Below are 19,594 nucleotides of genomic sequence, written 5' to 3'. Positions count from 1 at the left end.
TATGAAGGGGAGGTGCCTAGGTCTATCTAAGGGGACCCTGACAGTTGCCAGAAAGAGGCTCTTACAAGGTAATTACCAAAGCAGCAAGAAGGCAGGAAAGGATTATAACAAGAGGGCCTGAGATACATGGACTTGCCTGACAGCATGCACTCCACAAGGACTGACTACCCAAGAACCAGGTAGCATGTGAGAAGTTCCGCAGTACTGAGTTTGTCGGTGCATGCCATTCTCTTTCCTAGTCTTTAACACACCCCTCGCTCAGCACTGCCTCCACCTGCTCTGTCCCTGCATATCTCGCTCTTCCTCCAATACACATTCGCTATGGTGTAATGGCACAAAAGCCCAAGGAACCTTGGACCTTGGGTTTCTGAGTGTCATTACTCTTGCTATCTACATAATGAGTCTTATACAAGAGTTTATCTTAAGGAGGTATCAGGATGGGGCTGGTCTCCAGAAAGACTAGAAGATGAGAGGGATGGAACTTCCAACCCTACATACACCAACACGGATAGGGAGTTAGGGGGAGGAAGGATTATGCTAAAAGAACAGGCAGACAAGACCAGAGGGAACCGGGCTACTGAGAGTCTTCTGGGGGAGAATACAGATGGTCTAAATGCCCACCCCTGCCCACTCTGTCCTGTGTAGCTCTTCCCATTGGTTTTCCTAGAGTTGTATCCTTTACAATAAACAGGACAGAATACGCAAGTGTCTCCCAGAGGGCTGTGAGCTAGATGGGAAAATTATGGACCTCAAGGCCAGGACTAAGGGAATTCTTACTAATAGTTGCTTAGTCAAAAGTATGGGGGCCTGGACTTACAGCTGGATCTGGGTGAGCCCTGTTATCTGTGGAATCCAAGACTATATCCAGGTTGACAGTGCAGGGAGAGATCTGAACTGCAGGCTATCCAGCTGGTGTCAGAGAACTGGCTGGTGAGGGTCTCAGTGTGGAGAAAAGTACAGGCTCTTCCAGAGCCACCCAGGGGAGGTCTGTGATACATGGTGAGAAATCTCCCTCAGGCTTTGGGCAAGCTTCCTGATTCTACTCCTGATCCTAAGACTTAGACCCAGGGCAGCACCCAGCACTCAGGATAGGCAAGCAAAGTTCTCTGCAGCTGTCCGACTTGAGGAAGCAGCATGCCTGACCTGGGAGGGATGTTTGAGTGTCACCTGTCTGGTCTTTCCTTTCCTTGATCAGTCTTTCCCCCTGGTTGAGATTCTCTGGCTACCCTGGGGACAAAGGTCCATCTGAAAGGTGATAGCAGTAGCCCTGTGGGGTTATTGGAGTGATAATAACTGTGAATCTATGTGAGACTGATTTATCCAGTGGCAGTGTTTGGGGGAGGTGGAAGTGGGGGTGGGGTGGGACGAAGCTGAATCTGAGAACCCAGAGCTGTGCTTGTTAGAAGCAAGCAAAACTTGGGAAAACGGTTTTAGGCCATTTTCATATTGGAATGCTAATTAACTTCCAATTATTTCACAGGAAATGATCTTTTCATTTTCGTGGTAATTGGGAGAGTAGAAAAATAAAATACTCTCCGCATACAGTGAGTGGGTAGGAACATATTTTCATGAAGGTTTTGATGAACTAACAACAATAAAAAAGCCTTGCCATGGGAATTTGAGACATACAAATGACAAATACTATTTTATAACAGAAATCAAATTGTATGCAAATAATTGATTTTCTGGATGCCCGTGTCTAGGAGGAAAAAGAAAAAAAAAAAAAAAAGGAAAAAAAATCCCTTGGGAAATTCGGTCCATAACAAGGAGTCGATTACTTGATCCTCTGTTCTGAGGAAGGAGAGGGTATGTGCCCAAGTCAACAAGGCACTGTCATCCTGGGGTGCTTTGAGTGAGAAATGGCTGGTAGCACTGTTTGGGGAGGCTTAGGTGGTGTAGCCTTGCTGGAGGAAGTGTGTCACTGGGGACAGCTCTGCCTCATTTCCAGGCTGCTCTGTGTTCCATGCTCGCTGTTAAAGATGTGATTTCTCGGCTCCCTGTTCCTGTCACCATACCGACCAGTGGCTGCCCATCACCAGGAAGGACTCCTATCCTTCTGAAGTTATAAGTCAGAAGAAAGTCTCCCTTGACTTTGTTCATGGTGTTTTGTGACAGCAACAGAAAAGAAACTCAGACTCACCCTTGGAAGTCATGTTCTCTCACTGTGTTGCCTCCCAGGCTGTAGCTGGATTCATAGTAGACATCTGTTCATGCCTTGTGTACCTTTGGAGCACACGTCTGTTCTGATCGTGTGCAAATTGTTACGGTGGAACTCACTTTTCAGTATAAGTAGTTACCCTCATCCTGAAAACTTTATCATTCACCCAAGAATATCATCTGTGAAGTCAGTTAGTTTTCACTGACTAAAGCAGGCCATAGAGGCACATTTAAGACTTAATGATGAAATTAAATATTATGACTATTCAATGAGATTTCACTATGTAACAGTTTCAAACTAACCTTAGGACACTGTGTGATATTTATTTATATGAATATGTCCCTACTGTAAACTTCTTGATACTCAGAGAAAATGAAAAAACATGGACATATAAAATTGTACACACATTTTTGTACCCTTTTATTTAAGGATATGCAATGATTTTGAGGTATAGACTTATTTTGTTCTTAGAAATTACCTGTCCACATTTATCTATAATTTATCTATTAACCTAAATTCTTCTCTATAATAACATTATATATCTCTATAACTATATTATTATCTCCATAATTAATCAACCTAGCTATCAATATGTCCATTTTCTATCTATTCTTATCAATATATCTATTAATCTATCATTTATCATCTATCAAGTAATCATCTATCATTTATCAATCTATCTTCTATCATCTATCATCTATCTATGTAAAAGGAAATTCGTTATAATTTTGAGGTATGAATTCATTTTACTCTTAAGGATTTATGTATCATATATATATATATATATATATATATATATATGCTGTCAAGTGTATTTATCAATTGTCTGTCTATTGCCTATCCACCCTCCTACCATGAGCAAAGAAAATCTGATCTTTGATGTAGCTCTTTGACAAAAGAATCATAAAAGTCTTGTTGCTTCCCTCCTTTAGTAAGGTAGAAGCCGAGTGCAATAGGCCTTGCTCTGGAAATTCTATGTGCGCTAGCTGTACCACACAGGAACCTATGAGCATTCTACAGGAGCAGTGGGTCCTTAAAAGTGGAATCCAACAGTTCGCATTAGCTTCTTGCTAGAAAGCCTGCCAGCAGGTTCGGTGCAGCTTTGCAAAGGATATTCGCCATATGGCGGTGTAATTTCCGGCCATTAGGGAGGTAGCTCCTAAGCAATAAATTTCCCTATTACACTCTCCCAATTAAGTTGCATCATAGTTTGTGTGAGGAGGACTAAGGAGTTATTAGGAGAAATGCTGATGAGGGTCTATGATTAGCACTAATTAATAGCAGAAGATAGCTTAAGGTCTAGGAGGGTGGCTCACAAGCTACTGCTATAGAAAGTCAACCAAGAAATGACAGGAGCTAATGACTGTGGGGGACACGATCGCTAGTGACCCAGTAGCAAGGGAATGGCTGCTGTGACCAGAACAGATGGGATTTCTCCAGGCTCAGACCCAAGTTGTTCTCTAGGTCAATGGTAGTCCAAAGCATCCACACAGAGCCTTGGGTGTCTTCTGATGTCAAATAGAGACTCTCCTATGCAGAACTCTATTTTAAATGGGAATACAGATGTCACTGCCTACTTCCACTGTTGGCCTTGTGACAGGATGGAAGAGACACTCACCACGACGTCTGTCCTCATTTTCCCGAAGGTCTTGATCAGGTGTGCATAATGGAAGTCTTCCATCTGCCGTAAAATAGCTGTCATGCAAGCCACAAAGTTCCCCTGTAGGCGGGTTGGAAGGTAGAATTAGAAAGGGAAGGGGCAATCCTCATGGAAAGAACGGACATTAACTACGGAGCTGGCTCGTCCACCGACAGGGAAAGGCATGATACCAGAGCAGAAATTCCAATTCTGGTACATGGTGCTCAAAGCCAACCAGAGAGGGCTTGGGTCACTTCTGACCTCGGGAGTTGTTTATTTCTTTTAGGGGATACAGTAGATTGTTTTCTTCTCTAACCATATTAAATGATGAAATGCATCTTGATAAAAGGTTTTCCAGAATAAAAGAAACCAAGCTTTAAATGTTTTTTCCCCTTAATTAAGTGCACGAAAATTAAAGACAAGAATGAAATCCCAATCACTTATGTATTGTTCTCAGAATCCCATTGTCTTTATTATCAGGCAGATGTGTGCACAGCCCCTCTCCTTGGACTGTGGCAAAGAGAGAGGCATTTTATTTCTCAAAATCTGCCCATGTCTTCCTTGGCCAATTCAGAGGCAATCACTATGGACCAATCCCACTGTGAGTTCTGCTTCTTGGGAAGAGCTGGGGGAGAAAGGCAGTCTCAGCGCAATGTCCAGGGGGAGCGGTCGGCATTCTTTATACCATATGGAGCTGGAGAGAAAGGAAACAGAGGAAGAAAACCAACCAACAAAAGCAGATGAAGGAGAGAGTGAGGAAACAATGCAATTGGCCAAGGAGTCCGGACAGTGTGCAGGGCTGAGCAGTCTGGTTGCTATAAATACAATTTCTTACTGGCAGGCTGGGGAGCTAACATCACAAAACCTTTCTTGCTTTTAAATATGTACCCGTAAGTTAATGACATCTGAAGCCACACAGGGCCTATACTAACTTCCATTACATTGTATGAGTCTAGTAGAATAATAAGAGGGATATAGTTTGAGACACATCCCTATTTTTTCTTTAGTAAATGAGCTCCCAAATTGCATTCTTTTCAGTAATTCCACTTTTTTCCAACAATGTATTTGAATGCCTAAATGTCTTTTATATTAATTTGGAACATGCACTCCTCAGTGAATGTTAGAGTCCAATACATTTTCTATCTGTACTACACACACAGGCTTCCAAATGAGTCCTCGAAGGACACATTTTGCAAATTGAACAAATATAATAATGATGATATGGTATCTTCCATTTGCCCAGAAATGTAAATTATTTGTGAATAATGGTAATTGTTGAGATTTAGATTCCAAGTTGGTGGTGTTCTGGGAAAGAGCAAAATAATGCTTGTTTTGCGTGGGAAGGATATTTATTTATGAATGGGAACTTTGAAAGACATAACTAGTTGGCACCCTGGTGGGCTCGAGGGAAGCTGCCTGTGCACTTCATCTTCTCCTCAGGAGATGCCATGCCTTGAACACTCATCCTTGCTAGGTTGCCCACTAGCCAAGCTCTGAAGCCAGGCTCCCATTCATTCACTGCTTGACTTGTTGATTGTTCCATTTCTCAGGAAGTTGATGTGTGATTCAGAAACTGGACCCTCAAAGGTGTGTGGGTGGCAAAGCCAGGTGTGACGCCCGCACTCCGGGGCTGGAACGCATATACATGGTTGCTGACAACCAGCCTGAGTTATCAGAGAAACCTGGTAGAGGGGAAGAAAGGACTTCTATAATACCATGTCTCAAATTCTACTTGGAAGCAGCTACTTGACAGTCCAGAACCTGTCATCTCTCCCATGAGAAGAGGGGCTTTCTAGGAAAAGCATCCATGTAGTAGCACCTGGCACAGGCTTAAATGAATGACGCAGGTCAGGACAGTTCAGCAATGGAGCCACTGAGTCAGTAATTTAGACTCAGAAGTTGTGACATCAACATGCCCCCCATGAAAGGTCAAGCTGTTGGAAAGAGAAAAGAAAGATCTCTGTGTATATGTGTGTGTGGTGCAGGGAGGACTTGGGAAGACCTGAGACTCAGTTCAAAGTCACATTCATAAGAAAAGCCAGCACACCTGGGCCAGGCCAGAGGGTACAGCAGGTGACAGAGACTCATTTATCAAAGAACTGATTGCCAGGTGATGCTGAACGTCCACACTAAGCAAAGGCAATGGTGGGGGGAGAGGCCAAAACCCAAGAATACAGTGGTATCTACAGTGTGAGTGCTAGAAAGACATAACTGGCCAGCCTGGAGTCTTCTATCTGAATGAGAACATCTTCAGGAATGCAGCCAAACAGCCCCTTATTTAATGACACTGGGGTCTAATTAAAGCAGACCATGCAGGGGCAGAGAGAGGGCCACCACCACGGGTTAGCAGAGTGTCGTCTGGCAGCCTGTGTGCCCCCTTTACTTAACCTAAGGAAATGGGCCAAAAGCAATTTGTACCACTCAGCCACTCCTCTCTTAAGGGAAGCAGGTTTCACTAGCTCAGCACTATTGTAAGTTGGATGGGACTCCACTCGCTGAGGGGAAACCTATGTGCTACAATTCAAGGACGTATCCCCTCTTCCATCCATGCTCTTGGGGTACGGAGCCCCACCCTTGGGATTCTGACACATTCATCGGGCAAGTACAGCTCACACCGTGGAGCTGCATATCCCACCAGAACCCAGTGCAACCCAGCATACGTATTTGTCTACAAGAATGGATGAAGTGACTTTTGTGAAAATGAAATTTGAAATCAGTTGTATTCCAGGAACAAAGCTAGAAAGAACTGGAGAAAATTACACCACTTTTTGGTTTAATTACTTTAAATGCATTGTAGGAGTCATCTGAGGCTTTTATTTTTAAACAGTGTGCAGGCTGGTGGTAAGGTATTGTACAGAGACTTGGAACTTGAGTTTGGGGACTAGGTTCTAGCTCTAGCCACGGGCTAAACATAATTAAGGAAATAAAAATAAGAGATATTCCTATGATTTCAAAGCAATGCAGAGTAAGGGCAGAGAAGTCAACTGTACTTAAAAACCAGGACGCCAACTGCCTCATAAACAAAAAAAATGTGAAGCTCATTAGTAATCAAGGAGAAAATGATACATTATTTGCTGCCAGAACAGCAAGGCAGGATTTAAGTGCTGAGCGGTGAAGGTAGGGAGGACGAGGGCTCTTACACACGGCCCGTGCGAGCGTAAATTGCTATAACCTTTTTAAAAAGCAATTTGGAGAGAGGTTTGAAAAGTCTTGGAAAGAAAATACTCATCTTCTCAGTAATTCTCCTTCTAACAACCCACCTGAAAAAGTAATTCAGGAGAGGAGATTTTACGTCCAACAGTGTCCATTGCAGTTCTGAAAGATCTCTTTGCATTCAAAGCAAGAAATTGGGTAAGTTATATATTTTGTAGGGTTGAAAGTTAAATGCAGAATGCCACTTCCACTTGGATCGCAGGTAAACAACAAGAGAAACCCTCCAAGTATAGCTTTGGGAATATTGTGCAAGCCTTACAGAGGCCAGGAAGAACAGCGTTTACTTATAGTCCATATGCAGTGCACAGTCTTGTTGGTGTCTTAATTCAAGCAGTCGTATCTCAGTGTTAGGCTGAACTATTGCACAATCCTTGGATATCAACCGCAGAACCATGAAGTGCATTAGTAATACAAGAAAAAGAGTAGAGGAACAAAAATAGAGCTATTTTATATGTATACAAATTCACAAAGAAGGAATCTGTAGGACAAGATGAAAGAAAGAAAAAAAGAAAGCAAGAAAGCAAGCAAGCAAGGAAGGAAGGAAGGAAGAAAGGCCTAGAAGAAAAAGATTGCAGGCTATCATCTGGGAGGAAGGGTGAGCACATGTCATTTTTATAAGCAGCATATATTAGAACTTTCATAGGTGGTCTTGAAAGACAGAGGTGTCACCCATGAGGAAGGAAAGGTGTCATCTGTGAGGAGGAGCAAGCTCTCTCTGCTTGAGTACTTTTCTTATCTTCACATCTATCCAAGATCTACTGTCGGGAAAGAAAGAGCAATGCCTTCCATTACATCCTGACTCCGTGACCACGAACTCCATATACACCTTGAACTAGCTTTAAACCAGTTTTAAATCCCTTGGTGTCCTCAGTGCATTAGTAAGGTGGATTGGTGCATGGAAAGGTGGGACACATGGGCAGGATGGACAAGTGGGCACAGGAAGACAGAAAGCAGGAGAACCAGGGGTCAGGTAAACCTGACAGCCTGTCAAAACCAAAGACAGGGGAACTAAAGATGGGTAGGAGGGAAGGCAGGCAGAACCAAGAAATGGTAGACAGGAGTCTGGTAATGGAGGCAGGGGACCGTTTGCACCAGGTAAAATCAATGTAAGATGTTGCCGCAGGTTAGAACAGCATGAGGGTGGCATTGGGGTGGTAGTGGAGACCAGGTACTGCAGAAACAAAGCCAGTCTTGACACAGTGGCTCTGCCAGATACGCCCGTGTAAAATTTAAGGTTTGGAGACAAGTACATACATTAGAAGAAAAACTTCAAACTATTTTCATCCCTGGTTTGGGGGAGCTGTGAGGGTCGAACACAAATGGTTGCAGCCACGTGACTAGTGAACTTAGTTTGGTGATTCTGTCAGCTGGGTGTGAGTTGACTCATCTGCCCTGGCACTTGCACTTCACATGTGCAGAGTGTCTGCTGACTGGGGTGTGTGGCACAGGTGGAAATGTGAACACATGTCTAAGTTCCAAAAACTCACTGAGGTGTTTGAGCAGCTCCAGCTATCGGAAGCTGCTGGAAAGCAATGAGTTCACGTTCAGAATATGTGACAGGTGAATGGAAGAACAACGCTGGGTATGAAGACAGGCTAGTTCCGGTGACTTGACTCCAGGAGGCTACTTGATCACTCCTAGCAGGGTCTTGGGGAACAACGAAACATGTGTTCTCCAAGACAGTGACTTGAGAAAGGAAATCACATTTAGATACTTAAATCTCACTGGATACTGAGAATTACCACATGTCAGACAAAGTTAAAAAGACAGCAATCGGCGGCGGCATTTAAAACATCTGTTGTGAGACAAGACTGGGAAAGAACTGCAGGCCAGGTGGGTAGATGCATAACTTCATGATGGGGTTCAGGATGACAGACATTTTGAGGAAGAGTCAAACAGAAGAATCAATAAGCAAGCAGCAATGTGAGGAGAGAATCCAGGGAAGTGATGTATGTGCTTCTCATGCCCTCCATTGAGAAGTCAAAGGCAGCTCAGAATAAGTTCATATAGGTAAAGTCTGGGTGCTGAAGAAATACGGTACACAAGGCTGTCTGGTTTTGAGATGAAAAGCCAGGGGTGACATGCCTCTATGGTCTGATTTCTACCAAGAAATTACAAAATGAGGAATGAGAAAGTGAAGAATACAAAGAAAATCTCAAGATGTCATAAACTCGACAAAGCCTCCCTAGAGTCTTCAGGGGAATGATGCTTGACCAAACACATGTGGGGAAATCACACATAACACATTCAAAGCCTGAGTCTGTCTCTGGTTTCTCTCACCATGCTGACTGACAATAAGGAGCATGTCTGGAAGCAGAGCCTGCTGTGGTAGCACATGCCTTTAATCCCTGTGGAGGCAGGGGGATGAAAATCTGGCAACAATACCCTGATTACTCCGAATCCCAGGACAACATAGAAACCAGGGATACTATGAACTCAGAAACTAAGTCACGAGTTAGAAGGCTGCACAAAAGGGAACCTTGTCAGGAGGAAAAGGAATGGGGGTGGGGAGAAGGATGTAGACACAGGCACAGGCACATGGGTACATTCACACACACACACACACACACACACACACACACATACACAGAGAGAAAGGGGAGAGATAAATTCAATCATATCATGTCGTTATTCAACACATGCTTAATTTTTGCTCATTTACTTTCCAAAATATCATAATTTCCTTATTTTATGAGGAACCAAAGAGAAGACTATAAAAAGCCAGAAAATAAAACTGAAAGCAGTATGGCTGATAAACTACATTAATGTCATCTATTAGGGGTTTTAAACTACTAGCAACAAAATTAAATATTAAATTTAAATAGTGTGTTTGGTTGAATTCATAAACTATTAGCATCTCATTTCATTCCAGACACACCGAGGAAGGAAATCTAATTTTAAAAACAAAATCAATTTCAGTTTTACAGAGGCCAAAATTATGAAGAGATGTTTAAAGGACACCTGCCAAAGGGAAATATTTGGATATGAACTTACCTATAACAATTATTTGCTACTTACGGAATGTAATAATTTAAACCCCTGTTCACATTTGTTTTGGATAATACAGCATTTGTTATAGATAATACGGGTTTAAAAAGTATGAAAGTGAAGTGTGGTGGTCTGAGTGAGAAATGTCCCTCATGGGCTTATGTATTTGAACACTTAGTCCCAGCAGGTGGTACCACTCAGGACAGTTATGGCATCCGTAGGAGGCGGAGCTTCGCTGGAGGAAGTATGTAAGTAGGGGTGGGCTTTGAGTTTATGACCTCACCCACTTCCAGTTTCTCCTCTGCTTCCTTCATGTAGACCGAGATGATGTCTCATGCGTTCTCCCTCTGGCACTGTAAGCCCAAACAGTCCCTTTCTTCTGTAATTTGCTTTTGTTCATGGTGTTTTATCACGGCAATAAAGAGCAAGTGATACACAGTGCAATGAAGATTATATACTATGTATGCAGCTTCTTAATAAAGTTCATTTGGTGTCAACACCAGAAAGATAGTAAAGAAGAGATTTTATATCTCATTTTTATAAACTCAATAAATCAGGCAATATTAGAGCCTTAGAGAGCTCAGGGTTTCCTAAGTCTTATGACATGATAGAATCAGTGAACAGGAAGTAACAGAAATGAGAGAAACAGAGCCTCAATCAACCCCCGCTAGCTAATGGGGGAGTCAATGTCCACACATTTCTATAGCTGATTTCTGCCCATAAACAGCTCGATTGCCATCATGGGTACACATTAAATTGGAATCAGGCAAAACAGATGCATAGATCATCAAAATACATTGTCTTTGGTTTCACTTACATTGGCTGAGTAATACCGGAAGAGAAGGATATCTCATAGTAAGTTAAATAAAAATGATTGAGGGCCAGCGAGACGGATCAGAAGGCAAAGTTTGATGATGCAAAGCTTGACTACACAAGTGTGGCCCACAGGGCTCATGTGGTGGGGGGAAAGAATTGACTACCACAAGTCATCCACACACACACACACACACACACACACACACACACACAGAGAGAGAGAGAGAGAGAGAGAGAGAGAGAGAGAGAGAGAGAGAGAGTCGCTTGGGATGCTGAAGCCAGAGGACTATGAGCTCACCACCATTCTGGACTATGGGTCAGCACGGAGTACTGATCAAAAACAGAAGGAAAAATGAACGAATCACCAGGAATCTTGGAAAGAATGTTCTCACTGTCACACAAGGACACACACTGAGAGAAGTGAAAGTAGCCTGGCAAGTCAGTTCTTTTTTAGATAAAAACCAAACCATACCCCCACCCCTTCGTTTTTCATTGTTTTGTTTTGTTTTTGGGCCATGGCCCAAACAGGGTTAGTAAGCACACTGGCAGTGAAAGTTCACTTAGTTTTATCTTAACTCAGCTGGTACCTGTGTCTCAACTCAACTGTGGAAGTTCAGCCTCTGAACTGGATGTGATCAGTTAATTCAGTATAAGCGGAAAAGCAATTAAGCAAAGGGGGAAAGGATGACTTTGAGTCATCAAGTTCCAAGAACGCAGAGAAGCCTTTTTTTATAAGCAACATTACTGGGTGGGAGAGAGAAAAGATTTGTGTAAAGTTTTATAAAAGGTTGGGGAGATATGTGGGGTTGGTCCTTAGCGGTGGGTAGATGTCTTGAAGTTTGATCTTACCCATAATAGAATTCAGATGTCATAGGGCAATGCTTATGGAATTCTTATGACTACATCATTATGCAGACATAGATGCAATTGGCTCTATGTGCAAATGTTATACAGCAGATCAGTCAATAGCTTGTCTGACCGAAGCCATGTACTACAGCAGAGGGGGTCTAACAATAAAACTCTCGGTATTTATTTTAAAAATCTCCAATGCTGTGGACTCATTGTGGGGATCCAAGAACAATGTGCTTGGGTAGAAAGCATGTAAAAGATAACATACAAAGCAGACACACTCTCTATGGGTTCAACATTTCCATCTGCCACCTCCCTCTCTCTGCTGAGTCTCAAGGACCTCCAGCTCTCTGAGATCCTGAGACCAGGACTTCCTGTGCTGTGCGGTAGGCAATGGGAGGAGGGAAGGTGGCAGGAGAAGTTCACAATGGCAGAACAGACTCAAGTGCAATTCTCAATAGTTACTCCCTTGCTGGGCAGTGTAGACAGCACCAAGACCCTGGAGGAGGCCAGCCAAGCAGGACAAAGGGTCACTGCCTAAGACAGAGCCACACACAAGCCTCAGAGACTCTCCAAATACTTGTTTCCCTCTACCTATCCAACTGTGGCACTTCCGTACAATGAAACACAATTCAGCAGTAAATAAAAAAAAGAAAGCTAATGACAACGAACAGATGTGCTGTAAACACTATGCTGAGTCACAGGCGGCAGACTTGAAGGTTGACGGTCTGTGTCTTTCTTCAGAAGGGAAAATAGTGAGAAGGGAGGAGACAGAGAAACGGGGCAGGAGGGATGCTTAGAGGGGACTAGAAATATGGTATGTCTTGTATTTAGCTATAGAAGTGTACATATTATTTAAAGTTCAAAACTTACACTGGGAGACTGTATATAACCGGAGTTGAGGGCAAAAGTAAAGAGAGAAGGAGAGAGGGAGGGAGGGATGGACAGAGGGAGGGGGAGAGAGAGATTCCAATTCCCTATAAGCTATTGTAATACTGATTCCTTCAGCCTAGATCCACACACAGAAACAGACTAGTAATAACTTAATTAATACCTTATATATTAGAGCTCCAGTGGGACTGTTGCTCTCTGTTGCCAATCTTAACTTGAGGCTTTTGTTTTACACACTTTTCTCCAGTTTCTCTGCTAATTTATCTTTTCTGTAAAAGAGGAAAGGGAAGGGAAGGGAAGGGAAGGGAAGGGAAGGGAAGGGAAGGGAAGGGAAGGGAAGGGAAGGGAAGGGAAGGGAAGGGAAGGGAAGGGAAGGGAAGGGAAGGGAAGGGAGACAGTCAGACAGATGGATAGACAGGAAGAGAGGGGAAGGAATGGAAGACAGACAGAGAGATCAACAGATAGACAAACAGATAAAATTAAGGAAGGACATGTCTTTGAGGGATCACAGTAGCATGTTTAACTCCAATAAAACATTTAAATTTCTTTTTGCACATGCATGTACTCATTATGTGTGTGCATATATATGTGTCTCTGTGTGTGTGTCTCTGTGGAGGCTAGAGGTTGATATCTGGTGTCTCATTAGATGTAGATCCATCTATCTATCTATCTATCTATCTATCTATCTATCTATCTATCTATCTATTTATCTATCATCTATCTATCTATCTACCTATCTATCTATCTATCTATCTATCATCTATCTCTATCTATCTAATCTATTTTATATTTATTTATATCGAGGCTAGATGCCTGTTTATCATCTATCTTCTGTGTATTTATTTACTTATATTGGTGCTAGATCTTTGCCTATAGTCATCTATCTATCTATCTATCTATCTATCTATCTATCTATCTATCTATCTATCTATCTATCTATCTATTCATCCTTCTATCTTTCTATCTATCCCCAATGTATTTATTTACTTATATTGACGCTTCATTTCTCCTTGAAGTAGAGCTTCCTGGTCCTAATGTAGCTAGCTTGCTACAGGGCTCCTGTCTTCACCCTGCAGTGCTGGGATTACAGCCAGGTGCTCACACCCACTAAGCTTCTACTTGGGTCCTGGAGATTTAAATCCAGGTCCTCATGAGTGTATAGGAAGCCCCTTATCCCCAAGCCTTCTCCTCAACTACCCCAAGCCAATTTCATCTTGTAAACAAACTGGAGAGCCACATATTTTAGTTTGAAACAAGTTCCATAATTGGCCTTCCATCAAATAGTTACATGATTTGAAGAGGCTTACAAAACAGCTCTCTCATTTAGACACGCAAACTAAACTGGCCCGGTCTATTTTTATAGCATTGGTGAATACTTCATGGATAGTGTTAAAGAGATCTTTAAAAATTCTTGCTATTTTCTTATATAAAGGGTAGAGTGAGTTTTTGTTTTGTTTTTCAATAAGTTTTTATTCTTTATTTCTATGTATTTGGGGAAACTGTTCTATTTGGTGGGCATATTGGCATTTTTTATGATATAACTTAATGGAATTCACTTTTGACTTTGAAGGTTTTTGTTGTTACTCTGGAGCTAGTTTCTAAATAAATCAAGGTGTTGACCGTAAACACTTTGGTGTTGTCTTTCCTCCTGTCAGTCTGTTTCTAGCCTTGCTCCAGGCCAGCCCCTGCCAGGGCAACCTCAAGGTCCAGTTATAACAGCAGGGGTTTTGTGTTCCCAGTGATTTTATTTGCTTATAATTTCTAAGATTTATTTTATTTGCAATTGTGTATGAAGGTGTGTCACGTGTGCAGGTGCCTGATAAGGCTAGAGAAGCGTGTTGGAGCTTCTTGTGCTAGAGTCGCAGGCAGTTCTGAGCCCCTTGATGTGGGTGCTGGGAACTGAACTCTGGCCCTCTGAAAGAGTACTACATGCTCTTAATCACAGAGCCATCTTCCTTTAGCGGTCATGCCTTTGGGGCTAATTTTTAACTACTACCCAGAACAGTAGTTTAGGAAAGAGCTAATTTATCATGTTAAGCAAGTATTTATCAACTAGGGACAACCCATAATTAAACACAGCGAGCCAAACAAATATGACTATGGATATTACTACAAAATAAGAGTAACTTACTAACAACAAAAGTGTGCACCAAGACATACAGTTAGTTCAGCACAATGGTGCACACCCGTATCTCCATCATTCCAGAAGCTGAGGAAGAAGAATGTCTACATGCCTTGGCTATACAGCTAGACCATGTCTCAAAAAACAAATGAAACACAGTGTAAAGGTGCTTCTGAGTTCTCACTAAGGAAGTAAAGATAAAACTGAAAAGGTATAATTTTATAAGGTCAAAAACTTAGGAGAGGTGAATTCATTTGCTAGCCACACTCTGCCTGCAGTGTCTAGGCCCTGCCATGAAAACCTCACACGCTTTTTGGAAGGTTCATAGGCATGGGTATGGTGGGGAGTGCTGTGTGCAGGATGGGAAGCTCATTGGCAGCTGAATCTAAGCATCACTTTAACTTGTCAGGGATGACATTAATCAGTATCACAAGAGGACCATCCGGCACCGGCAGTGAGTGTACACCATCCACTCGCTGAGTAAAGTCTGTAGATGGCTCATGTTATATTTTATGTAGAAAGAAGATCTTTCAGATGTCCAGACATGGAGGAAAATTCTCCAAGGTATATATTTTAGCCAAGGCCTCACCATTTGTATAGCTCCTCCATTTTGATAAAACAAGGACAGTTCTTAAAATGAAAGGAATTTGGTTCCTATAACCACTGTGACATTTTTCTAGGGTCTTGCCCTCCTCACCCTCATGGCTGATTCAGAGATTCCCCAGCTATAAGCACCCATTACCCTTCAACCAGATGGCAAAGAACCTCCTCCACTTCTCTGAAACCTTCAAAAAGGGACCCCCAACTCTGCTACATGGTCCTGAATTCTCCTCAGAGGCCTAGTACCGCTGTCAGTCTATGGTACTATTAACTTCTAATAAACCTCTTAAAAGACAATCAGTGTCATCCTGGAACCCTCTTGGTATCAGTCCAAATACACAGTCAAGGCTATTGTGGTCTCAAACCATATTTCCATATTTCCAATCTCTACCTTATTATTCCTTAAATTACACAAAGAAGATGTAGGAAGAAGACATGGTACTCATGTCATCAAACTTCATAGCAGCTCCTGTGACTGTCATATGACCCATCGATCACGAGGCTGACCATCATAATTTTAATTATAAAATAAAAACAATGCTTTATCAGATTACTCTCCTTGAATAAAATCCCTATATTTTATAAAAAAAATTTAGTTATAAAAAGCCAAGCATTTTGATCATTCATCCCACACATGAAACAATGAAGTTATCATAATGACAAGAACACAAGACATTGATTTCCCCCTCACATGAATACCTAACTTCGACTGCAAGTTATAAGGACAGATGTAAACCAGAGTCACTTTGGACCAGATGCTCGACGGAGAGTTTTTTATTCCTTATTAATTTTGTTCAGACAAGACCTTAACTGCACGCAGTGGAAGGTAAACCCCAAAGCGGCCCAATAATGACTAATTTTAATTACTTTCCAGAATCTCTACTTGTTTGCAAAACTGACTATGTTTCTCACAAGCTAATTATCTAGCTACATAGTTAAGAGTTTGCAAAATGGAATCTTCGCAGTCCCTGTCTAGCAAGTAGCTGCAGAATAATGGGAAGAAGCCCGCCTGCACTGAATTTCAATGGGCTGCTTCAGTGTCCAGAAGAAGCAAAACCCAGATATTCTAGGGTGATCAGTCAGAGAGAAATACAGCTATTAGGTGGTATTTCTTTAAAGAGATTACATACCCTAAACACTGTCCAGGGAGAATCTCCCTTATTTAGGTGAAAACCATTATCGTAAGTCAAAAAGAAAAACAGGGCCTGGGAGATGGCGCAGTTGGTAAAGTGCTTGCTGAGGACCGGAGTTCAATCCTTTAAACCCATGAAAGAAAGAAAGAAAGAAAGAAAGAAAGAAAGAAAGAAAGAAAGAAAGAAAGAAAGAAAGAAGGGAGGGAGGGAGGGAGGGAGGGAGGGAGGGAGGGAGGGAGGGAGGGAGGAAGGAAGGAAATCAGAAGTCGACAGGAGGATCTTTGTGTCTTACGGCTAGCCAGACTACCTAAACTGGTTAATAGCAGGGAAAGAGAGAATCGAGAGACCCTGTCTCAAAAATCAGGTGAAAAGTGCCTGAAGAAGACATCTAAGGTTAACTAACCTTTATATGCAAACATTAACACACACACACACACACACACACACACACACACACACACACACACACACACACACACACACGGGGGTGGGCAGGCTGTGTTAGTTTGAACCTGTGCATAGACATATGAAGCCTTCTAGGAGCCTTCTGGTCATTATTCCAATGACATTGGCAAACCACCTAGTCCTTGTCCTTCCGACCTGCACTTTGTAGGATTGCAATATCTGTGTCTCTGTAGGAGATTGATACCCAAGACACCACCAGGCCTGCAGAACTAGGTGCCAAAACCTCCTTTCCAAGAACTCTGCATATTGCCTTCCCACTCAAAGGGAGAGATAAGTCTGGACCCTGTACCTTGACCACCTTCCCATCCCTGATCATCTCCATGTAGGGGTCACTCCCATGCAAGCCACGCAGATGTCTATCTAGTACACCATCCGCTGTTCCTCCTTACATTGACGTTTATTTTTGTTTGTTTTTGAGATTGTAATCTAATTATGTTTCTCTCTTTCTTTTCCTCCCTCTAAACTCTCCCATATATTTTTACACTTTGCTTCAAACGCACAGCCTCTTTTTTTATTAATTGTTATTCTATAAATATGTATTTTATATACATTTATATTGCTAAATGTGACCAAGTAAGTCCATGTTACTTGCAGGTATGTTGTCAAGATGGACCACTTGGCCCTGAACACGCAGTTGCTGAGCTTTCCCACTCCCAGCTTTCCTAAGTGGCCTAGAGTTCCTTATGTAGGGTTGAGGCCTGTGGGCTGTTCCCCATGCAGTTTAGCAAGTGACTTTTGATCAAAATGGCTAGAAGGCAAAGGTGCTGTCTATTTAACAATGATGTTGAGGGAATAGGAGACTCGCAGAGAGAGAAATGAAATTAGACCCTCATACCAAAGGCAAAAGCCAACTCCAAGTATATTAAAAACCCTGGCTGGATGGATGGAACATGTGTGTAATCTGATCAGAAGAACTCAAATGAGAAGCAGAAGGATCACTGTAAGTACTGGGCCATTCCAGGCTACATAGCCATAAAGTCCCTGTCTCAAAAAATCTAAAAATTGTGTGTCTGTGTATATGTGTGTATATGATATTTGACCTATGTATTACATATAATAATTATGTATAATAAATACACATAAAATATGTGCCTCTGTGTGAATGTGCACACCTGTGTGAATATACGCTATACTGAAAGAAAACACAGAATGGCTACAGGCAGTGAATCCATGCAAAAACAAATAGAATTGTATTAAACTAACAGTCTGCACAGCAAAATGAAGTTTCCAAAATGAAACCATTTGTTAAGCAAGAAATGTTTGGAGGCATCATTTGGATAAATGTTACTATCCAAAATGTGTAAAAAACTCAACTCAAAACAAAAACTAATGAACAAAACAAAACAAAAATCCCCTACTGACCTGATTATGTATCAGTAAAGGGTGTGAACAGACACTTAGGCAGACATGCAGGGATAGGAGATTTTCTGCTCATTTGTGAATGGGACAATGCAAATCAAAAGCAGAGGAAGATGGGCTACATTGGTTTGGTTGGTTCATTGATTCAAGGAGAGAAGAGAAGGAACACAGGCTAAAGGGAGGAGAGAGAAGCCTGGCACACCAGTGGGAAGAATACAGATTAGTACAGCCATTATGAAAAACTGAGTTTTCTCCTAAGATGAAGCCAATGGGACAAAGAGTTGACAATTCAGTACTTACTAAAAGGAAACACAATTAGGATGTACCTGGCTGGCTGACCTGCGAGCTCCCAGAATTCCTGTCTCTGCCTTCAGTCTTGTTCTCAGGTACTAGGATTGCCATGCCACCATGCCTGGCTTTACACGTGACCTAGAGATCCCCTCTCTCTGTTCACTCACATCCCTCGCTCCAACCATCCACCTTATCTTTTGAGACCGGGTCTCTCACTGAACTTGAAATCTAATGATCAGCTGGCCTGGCTGGAAGATAAGCCTCAAGGAGTCACCTGTTTCTCTAAATACCTCCCATTGGCTGCTACAGCCAGCTATTAGGTAGATGCAGGGAAACAAGGTCAAGGCTTCAGACTCCTGAGGCATGAACATTGCTGACTGAGCTATTTCCTCAGTCCTAGTGTTTGCAAGTTTGTACAGCTTTGCACAATGTACAAATGTCTGGTTAATCTCACTGCAGCGTGTCTAGTCCATCAGGTTGGAGAGTTCCTCTCCAGCACTTCAGGAATAGAAATAGTGGGTTATTTTGGTATCAACTGTGCCGTTTGGACATCATCCATCATTCGCTGCTGGGAGAGGCTACTAGAAACTACTCCAAAGTGAAGGCAAGAAGAGTGTGATGGTTAAAGTTAATCTTCACTGTTAATTTGGGTTTGGAAACACCTAGAAGCAACATGTCAGATGTACCTGTGATAATGTCTCTAGAAAGGTTTAATGGAAGACAAAAGACCCACCCTAGATGAGGTAGCACCTTCTCAAATGCTGAGGTCCCAGACTGAAAAGAAGACAAGGAACTGAGTACCAGAGTTCGTTTCTCTCTGCTTCCTGACTGCAAATACAATGTGAAAAGCTGCTCGGGCTTCTGTGCTGACTTCCCTGCCAGTATGAACTATAGCCTTAAACCAGGGGCCAACATAACCCCCTTCTTCCTGAAGGTCCTTTCATCTGTGGGGATAAAAAAGCTAACACAGTTAGAGGGGGAGCTTTGGACTAGCTGTCTCCCAGTTTCCCTGTGTCTCCTGCCTGGCCAGACAGAGCTCTGGACACAGAGAGGTTTTGGAATGGAGACAC

At 42.3% G+C, this 19,594-nt stretch overlaps 1 protein-coding gene across 2 annotated transcripts in view; it reads right to left on the bottom strand.

Moving 5' to 3' along the window:
• Window positions 1-19,594, bottom strand: part of Dock1 (dedicator of cyto-kinesis 1) — a 516,616-nt gene that overhangs the window by 181,236 nt on the left and 315,786 nt on the right. For both annotated transcript variants that reach the window (XM_063263800.1, NM_001143858.1), the window contains exon 28: window positions 3,777-3,878. In XM_063263800.1, the coding sequence (XP_063119870.1) occupies window positions 3,777-3,878 (102 nt within the window). The remainder of the gene's footprint in view (window positions 1-3,776; window positions 3,879-19,594) is intronic.

This window comes from Rattus norvegicus, chromosome 1, assembly GCF_036323735.1.
Source record: "Rattus norvegicus strain BN/NHsdMcwi chromosome 1, GRCr8, whole genome shotgun sequence".
Lineage (NCBI taxonomy): Eukaryota > Metazoa > Chordata > Mammalia > Rodentia > Muridae > Rattus > Rattus norvegicus.
The sequence above is the reverse complement of the archived record's forward strand: the minus strand, read 5'-3'. Positions and strand labels throughout refer to the sequence as shown.